This window comes from Phoca vitulina, unplaced genomic scaffold (genome assembly GCF_004348235.1).
Source record: "Phoca vitulina isolate PV1807 unplaced genomic scaffold, GSC_HSeal_1.0 scaffold12, whole genome shotgun sequence".
Classification (NCBI taxonomy): Eukaryota; Metazoa; Chordata; class Mammalia; order Carnivora; family Phocidae; genus Phoca; species Phoca vitulina.
The window spans coordinates 33,685,583-33,694,888 of NW_022589715.1; the positions used below are offsets into that span (position 1 = coordinate 33,685,583).

The window sequence follows — 9,306 nt, forward strand, 5'->3', positions numbered from 1 at the left end:
TGATGCTGCCCATCTTCAAGATGTACTGTAACATTGCAGTAATCAAGACAATGTAGTATTGGTGACATAGATCAATGGAACAGAATAGAGAGCTCAGAAATAGACCATATAAGTATAGTTAGTTGACCCTTGTGAGAAAAGCAATACCATGAAGCAAAGATAGTCTTTTCAGCATTGAAGCAATTGGACAACCACATGCAAAAGAAAGAATCTAGACACAGACCTCATACACTTCATAAAAACTAATTCAGAATATACACACAAACATAAAATGCAAAACTATATCACTCCAAGCAGATAGGAAAAAACCTAGATGACCTTGTGTATGGCACTGACCTTTTGGATGCAACACCATGATCCATGAAAGAAAGAATTGATAAGCTGGAGTTCATTAAAATTAAAAACTTGTGCTCTGTGAAAGATAATGTCAGGAGAATGAGAAGATAGCCATAGGCAGGGGGAAAAATATTTGCAAAAGATATGTCTAATGAAGGACTGTTAATCCAGAATTTACAGAGAATCATGAAGTTTAACAGTAAGAACATGAACAATCTGATTAAAAAGTATGCCAGAGATTTTCTCAGCCGTCTTGCCAATAGAAGATACACAGATGACAAGTGCATGAAAAGATGCCCTAATATCCTCTTTCGTCAGGGAAATGCAAATTAAAACATCATTGAGATTCCACGGCACGTCTGTTAAACAGTCAACATTCAGAATGCTGATAACACCAAATGCTGACAAGGATGTGGAGCAATAAGAACTCTCATCTATTGCTGATGGGAGTGCATTCCACTTTGGAAGGCAGTTTGGCAGTTTCTTACAAAACTCAACATACTCTTTTCATAGGCCTCGCAGTTGTGCTCCCTGATATTTACCCAGAGAAGTTGAAAACTTACATCTACACAAAAACCTGCACACAGATGTTTATAGCAGCTTTATTCATAATTGTCGGAACTTAAACCAATGGGATATTTCTAAATGAAGCAAAATAGAGAAATTATGCTGAGTGAAAGAAGCCAGATTAAAAATTACGTAGTATATCTTTTTTTACACATGAAATTCTAGAAAATGAAACTATAATAACAAAGCAGATCACTGAGGAGTGTGGTTGTGGGGACTGGAAAAGGGATTGATGATGGGCTTAAAGATACTTTTTGGGTTAATGTGTATGTTTGTTATCTTGATGGTAGTGATGAATTGATAGATGTATACTAAAGCTTAAATTCATCAAACTGTGTACTTTAAGTGTGTTCAGTATATTATATGTCATGTATATCTCAAAGGTGTAAATGACAACTGATAAACTCACACTTATTGGTAAAACTAATAAAATAGGTTAACTTCTATGCCAGTGAGTTATTAATTCGAAAAGAGAATTGGTAGCTCTTCTTAAAAAATGAAGGGTAATCTACAAGTGTTGTAAGATGTTTACTTTTTGAAATGGAGAATGAGATGTTGATAAATGTAACTAAGTTGTTCTGCACAATCAATTGATATATTTAGGGATAACTTAATCACCTTATTAATATCAGGCAGGGGACTTTCAGTTTGGCTTTTAGAGAATTCTTTTTTTTTTTTTTTTTTTTTTTCCCTTTTTGTAAACTTTTTTTTTTTTTTTTTTTTTTTAACCCTTTTGGTAACCTATTTTTCTGATGTTATCTTATTGTAGAGGGCATATTGGGAAACCTTCCCTGAATGCTGAAATGTCTACTGTGGAAATTAAAAAGTGGGAAGGCAAAGTCTTAGAATGAGAAAATATGTTGCTTATTGTTACATTTGGTATTTTCACCTGTGTACTCCTTATCTTTCCATATTTGTCTTTGCTTTATAAATTCAGGCAATATTACCATTTCTTTTAGTTTTTTTTTTTAATATTTATTTATTTTAGAGGGAGAGAGAGCACGAGCAGGAGGGGCAGAGGGAGAGGGAGACAGAATCTCAAGCAGACTCCATGTGGAGCATGGAGCCCAACCCAGGGCTCAGTCCCATGACCCTGAGATCATGACCCCAGCCAAAGCCGAAAGTCAAGACACCCAACCCACTGCGTAGGCTACTCATGCACCACTCTTTTAATTGTTCTTTGTGGTACTCTAACCAGTTAATTGTTTATAATCACTTCTTTATAATTTGTTTGTGGTCAAATTTAAGTTTTGTGGGGCACCTGGCTGGCTCAGATGGTGGAGCATGTAGCCTGTGACTCTTGATCTCAGGGTCATGAGTTCAAGCTCCACATTGGGCATGGAGCGTACTTAATAAATAAATAAACTCACCTTTAAAAAACATTTAGGTTTTCAACTGAATCTGCCTTTTTGGCTTGGGAAAAAATGATATTAATTTTTTTAACGTGTTAACTGTTTTTATTATTTGACTTTAGGTCCATTGCAAAAGAACTTGCAGACTGGCTTATAAGCAACAATGTGGTAGAGCATATATTTGGACCAAATTTACATATTGAGGTTTGTGGACAATTACATGACTTCTCTGCTCTATTAAGAGAACAGTACTTTAGAAAATTAGCTATAATAAGTTTTTCTTTTCCAGATTATCAAACAGTGCCAAGTGATTTTGAACTTCTTGGCAGCGGAAGGGAGACTGAGTACTCAGCATATTGATTGCATTTGGGCTGCAGCACAGGTAATATTAAAAGCACACATTTATTAAGTGCTTCCTTATTATTTGTTCTAAGTGTTTTATTCCCTTATGAGGTAAGTTCTCTTACCCTAATTTTATAGCTAAATAAACCGAGACATAGAGAAAGTTGGGCATGGATCTGTCGAGTCTGGCTTGAGAGTCTATGTCTTACTATATTACGGGTAGAATTGAAGGAAATGAGAGTCAGTCAACTGGACATTCTACATGAAACCATCTTGGTTTATTAAGAGACATTTACCTATTATTTTTTTGTTGATATAGTAAACCTTTCTATCCTGAATGTTGTATTGGTATTTTTCTTTCCTCTTATACTGTTTTCTCTAGTTTTTTGAATAAGCATATATCTACATGGTTCAAAATCCAAAAAATAAATATAAAATATATGTTATGTATTCTCCCCCCCTCCCCCCCCGGTCCCCGTTTCCCAGGAATACCATTCTTCTAAGGTGCATCATAGATTTTTTACTAAAAAAGTTAACTTGAAAGCTTTTTTTTTTTTTTCCCTTTTTTTTTTCTTTTTTTTTTTTGGTCCTCTTTATTACAAATGTTGCATACTAAGTGGACTTGGCTTTTTTTCATTTATTTATCGTCAAGATTATTGCATATCAGTATATAAAACACCAATGTTTTAAAGCAGGCATAGTGTTTCAGTACATGCATGTATGATAATTTATTTAACCAATTCCCATTCATAGGCATTATTTTTTTCCCAATATTTTCTGTTATAAACAATGCTAAAATAAGTTTTAACATGTTCATTTCATCTGTGTGCAAAAGATTTATCTTTTAAGGAGAATTGTTTGGTTAAAGCATCTGTTCGATTTACTTGTGGTACATAATGGTGTGATAATGCCTGTTTTCCCTCATCTTCCTCAGTATGTTGTGTCCTTAAACTTCTTGATATTTGCTAAACTGATGGGTGAAATGTGTATTTTAAATTTGCATTTTGTTTATGTGAATCAAATTGCAAATTTTGTGTTTAAGAGCCATTTTTTTTTCCTTTACTGGGAGTGTCTGTTGATATTCTTTGTCATTTATCAGTGATTTTACTTTACTACTTTTTTGTAGGAGACCTTTATATATCAGTGAAATTGGACTTGTGTCTGTGTTAAGAGTTATTTTCTACTTTGATGTCTTTTGGTTAAGGTGGTTTTTGGTGTTCAGTTTCAAGTTTGTGGTTTCAGACTTGTGGTTGAATTTTTTTTATGTCCTGTGGATTTTTCTTATGGTGTGAAATGCCTTTTCACTCCAAAGTTATAAGAAAGTTCTCCTTTAGTTCCTTCCTGTTTCAATTTTATATTTTAGTCTTTTTTTTTTTTTTTTAAGATTTTTATTTGAGAGAGAACTAGAGAGAGAGAGAGCATGAGCAGGGGTGGGGGTGGTGCAGAAGGGCAGAGGGTGAGGGAGAAGCAGCCTCCCCTCTGAGCAGAGAGCCCGACATGGGGTTTGATCCCAGGACTCTGGGATCATGCATAACCTGAGCTGAAGTCAGACATTTAACTCACTGAGCCACCCAGGCGACCCTATATTTTAGTCTTTGATCCATTTGGAGTTTTTCTTGGTTCAAGATGTCATTTATCTAACTTTTAACCCATTTTTTTTGTTATGTAGTTGTCCCCATTCCACTTGTTCAGTAATTCTTCTTTTCCTTATTGAATTGAGATACCAGTTTCATTTTGACTAGGTCAGTTTCTGGAGTCTGTAGACTGACCTATCAGTATATCCAGTCATCATCTGTATACCAGGGATTGGTAAACTTTTGGCTTGGTAAACAAGGCTTTTGGGGCTGGCCACTTCATTTTGTAAATATTTTTTGCGACACAGCCTTGTACTTTCTTTGACATACTGCCTGTGGCTACTTCCATACTGCAGTGGCAGAGTATAGTACTCGTATATTTATATAGTATATATAATACTTACCACTTTAAATCCTGAACATTTACTGTCTGGCCCTTTAAGAAAACATTTGCTAATCATGGGTTTATACTAATGTCTTTACTTTTTTTTTTTTTTTTTTTTTTGAGTATTTGTTCATATCTGGCAGGGCTGGTTCTTTTTTATATATTTTTAAAGAATTTTTCTGGGAATGCCTGAGTGGCTCAGTTGGTTAAGCATCTGCCTTCAGCTCAGGTCATGATCCCAGAGTCCTGGGATCGAGTTCTGCATTGGGCTCCTTGCTCAGCGGGGAGCCTGCTTCTCCCTCTGCCTGCTCTGCCTGCAGTTCTGCTTGTGCTCTCTTGCTCTCTGACAAATAAATTCTTAAAAAAATAATTTTTCTGTTTTTTCATGTAAATATTAGCATTGACTTACTCTTTAAAAATATTGTAATTTTAATTGTAATAATGGTGAATTTGAAGAGAATCAAAGTTGTCTTCCTGTCCAGAGCTTAACACTGTTTATTTTCTTCTGTATCATTCAAAATTTTAAAGTTCCTTGTATATAAGTTTTATTTTATATTAAGCTTATTCTTAGGAATTTCAGTTATATTATTGCTATAATAATAGCCATTTTTCGCATTATACTTACTTTGTCCATTATATTTCTCTTTTTTCCATTATAGTCAATTACTTCATATTTTTTTTTTTTTTTTAAGATTTTATTTATTTATTTGAGAGAGAGAATGAGATAACATGAGAGGGGGGAGGGTCAGAGGGCGAAGCAGGCTCCCCACTGAGCAGGGAGCCCAGTGCGGGACTCGATCCTGGGACTTCAGGATCATGACCTGAGCCGAAGGCAGTGGCTTAACCAACTGAGCCACCCAGGCGCCCCCGATTACTTCATATATTCATACACTTTTTATATGAACAGTTTCAAATTTTTGATAATAATTATGCGTCTCGAGACCTTACATCTTAGATTGGTTGTGGTAATTTTTCAATACCTTTTCTTACTTCCCATATTTAATACTGTATATTTATACATTACTGTCATTTCAGTAAAGAAGCACTTTCAGAACAAAGGGAAATTTTCTGAAAATTTTATGCATTTTAGTAGATTTAAAATTTTTATTTTGTTCAGAGCAAGACTAGGAGAATAGAATAATGATAAGTGTATCATTACAGAATAAATAGCTAGGAATAGTGGAGCATTCTTTATTGAAACTGAAGTTCATCAAATTGATAACTGGTAGTATGGCCTGTTAAAGGTTTTAGCATTTTGCCCTAGCAAGAATTTGAAGTGACCTAGTAAGGGAATAATTAAAAATTGTGGCATAATCTATGATACAGTTTGCAAAAACTTAAAATATCTATAAAAGATTAACTATATAAAATAAGTATATTTTCAGGGTTAATTTAATTGGGACTTTCTGGGGTTTGTTACTACTTTACTTCTGAAGCTACCACAAATTTAGAATGATCAGGAATTTTTACATTTTGAGTTTTTTAAGAATTTGAGCGCTAAATATAATTAATTTCAAAGTCTGGGGTTGGTTAGTTTCATACAGTTTTACCTTAGTCTTTTTTCCTCCCATGTGGAGTAAGTTTTTGAGGTCACTTTGCTCCCTGAGATAGACACACACACACACACACACACACACACACACACACACACACACACTTCACTCATAGTAATTGGATTGGCTGCTGCTTTTTTCATTGTTTGTATCGTAACTCTTATATTGGAATCCAAGGAGAAAATAGACAAAAGTGACAAATGGATTTGAAATTGATAGAAAAAGTATTTATAAATTTTTGAAAAATGCTTATCTTTGTGATTAAATGTAAGTTCAAATAATGTAATGGCATTTTCATTTATTGGGTAATTCCCATTATGTTTAGTAATGCGTTATATTGACCACAGTGTGGTATAGCTTTTGGGAAGCAATATAGCAGTTCTATTTCTGTAATTCTGTATATACATGTACATGAGGATGTTTGCTACAGCATTGACCATATAGCAGAAAAGGAATGTCACTGTAGGACTGTTTTAATAAGTTTTGGGAAATTCATATAATAGTATCCTTTGTAGTCATGGGAAGGACTGAAGGTGCTGTATTGTGTTCACGTGGAACAATATGTACGAAACAGTTTTACTAAACACTGCATAGGTAATCTTTTATTGAGAGAAAATCCCATATATATGGTGTATTCTCCCAATGTGTATTTAAACAGTTATAAAAAGAGGATGCATCTATATATATATATATGTATATATATTACATGTATATACATGCAGTGTGTGCTTATGAATGCCTGGAACTATTTGGAAAAATATAGAAGAAATTTTAATAGGTTTATTTGTGGGTAAGTGATCTGGGATAGATGGAAGACTTCCTTTTTATTGTCTATGCTTATATAAACTTTGAAACTTTTACGTGTGTATGTTAGTTTCTCAGTAAATACAGAGACTAGTATATAAAGTAAATATTTCGACATTTAAATGACTCTCTACCATTTAAAGTTACCTATTCTGGTTTGATTTGGTTACCTTTATATTTCCCTCTACAGACCTTTTCACTGTAAAATGTTTTAGTCATAGGACATCAAAAAATACCTTCACAATCCTTGCATTCTATTAGAATTTATTGTTAAATGCTTTCCAGATTTGAACGCTTGTATAAATGCATGTAAATTACTGAATAATAATTTTATCTTAATATAGAGCTAAGTTTTTGGGGAGAGATCTTTGTGTCAGTGACAAAGGTCACATTCTCTAGGATTTAGTAGGACTTAAATGTCATCTGATTCAGATGTGCTTTATGCACATAATTGTCATTAGATTCTCAAAAGGATTAGTGATGACTAATTTTAGAAGCTTATTCCCATATGAGTGCTTATTAGCTTCAGCATGTGTACTTGTATACACATTTAGATTACTGCTTTATGAGACATGCTAGCTAGCTAGGCTTTCTGCCTGTGGAACTTCTAAAAGAGAGAGTGAAAAGGGATACCAGTATCTGTGCTTAAAAGCATGGTTTTATATAATTTTTTACCCAGGGGAGAGCCCTGGTAGATGGGTAGAATAAATAAGTTGGCTGTTTGTATTTTTCTGACTCATGGCTAACAAATACAGTTATTAAGAGTATTCAGTGAAATCCTGTTTTTATTTCCATATCTCCTGCTGTCCATCAGATCTAGGTCTCTGAGTCTAGTATCTTCCCCAGTTACAGTGGGAAGGTTAACTTACCTCCTCTGCTGCTCACTCACAAATTACTCTTGAGCTATACCCTTCTCTACCTGTAACGGTTTAAAATGCATTCCCTTCATTTTAGTCTTTCAGAAGTTTGTTGAAATCTAGTATCTATTATTAACTCTCATTTTCTTTGTGGGTTTGTTTCTTTTCATTCTAAATTACAGTGATTGATTCTCTTCTGCAGAAGATGAGAGAATTCTCATTATTTATCTTTTCTCATTTCTACTTCCCTGTTTTTACTGTATTATTTGTACTTTATCAAATTATGTTTTAAATTCTACACTAAAACCATAATTTCTACAGTTGTTTAATGCTAATTTTGTATTTAAGTATATGATCCACCACCAATCCTTTTTCCTCATTTCTGTTTCTTTCATTCCAGAATTAATGAGTATTTATTCTTGTGGATTTCACTGAGTAGCCTTTGTTTTCCCTAAAGAGAAATTTGTGGATGTTCTATTCTGGGTTATGACATACTTGAGATGTCTGTTTTCTTTGTACTTGAAGTGTTTGACTGGATGTAAGATACCAAAGCCACTCTTACTTCCCCTCAAAACTTTGTAGTAGACATGCTTAGTAGTTTGAGTTTTGGGATGATGCCTTTTAACACATATATTTACTTTTTCTCTTACTTTCTTCATTAATATTTTTTATTGTGATACAAATATATAAATATTAACATAAAATTTACCATTTTAACCATTAGTAACTGTACAGTTCAATGCCATAAATACATTTAGTGTAGTGTAACCATCACCACAGTCTGTATCCAAGACTTTGACACCATCTCCAACAAAAACTCTGTACCCATTAAACAATAATTGTCAATTTTTCCCTCCCCTAAGCTCTTGGTTTCCTATATTCTATATTCTGTCTATATGAATATGCCTATTTTAGGTACCTCATTTAAGTAGAATCATAAAATATTTGTCTGACTTACTACACACAGTGTTTTTGAGGGTTATCCCTGTTATCATATATATAAAAATTTTCTTTTTATGGCCAAATATTCCATGGTTTGTATATACCACATTTAATGTATTAATTTCTTTCTTTCTTTTTTTTTTTTTTTTAAGAGTATTTATTTGAGAGAGAGAGAAAGAGAGTGTGTGGGGAGGGGCAGAGGGAGAGAATCTCGAAGCAGCTCTATCCTACAACCCATGCGATCATGACCAGAGCTGACACCAAGAGTCAGATGCTCAACTGACCAAGCCACCAGGCACCCCTAGTGTTTTCATTTCTACATGCATGGACATCTGAGTTGCTTCTTTCTCTTGGCTATTTATTGTGAATAATGCTTCTGTGAACGTGGCTGTACAGCATATGTTTGAGTCCCTGCTTTCAGTTCTTCTGTATATATACTTGGGTTAGAACTCCTGGGTCGTAAGGGTGCCTGGATGGCTCAGTTGGTTCAGCGTCTGACTCTTGATTTTGGCTTGGGTCATGATCTCAGGGCTGTGAAATTGAGTTCCGCATTGGGCTCTGCACTGGGCATGAATCCTGCTTGGGACCGCCCCC

General features: G+C 34.3%; 1 protein-coding gene across 5 annotated transcripts in view; it reads left to right on the forward strand.

Moving 5' to 3' along the window:
* USP34 (ubiquitin specific peptidase 34) overlaps window positions 1-9,306 on the forward strand; it is a 260,898-nt gene that overhangs the window by 104,136 nt on the left and 147,456 nt on the right. For all 5 annotated transcript variants that reach the window (XM_032410902.1, XM_032410904.1, XM_032410903.1 and 2 more), the window contains exons 9-10: window positions 2,378-2,459; window positions 2,545-2,637. In XM_032410902.1, coding sequence (XP_032266793.1) covers window positions 2,378-2,459; window positions 2,545-2,637 — 175 coding nt within the window. The remainder of the gene's footprint in view (window positions 1-2,377; window positions 2,460-2,544; window positions 2,638-9,306) is intronic.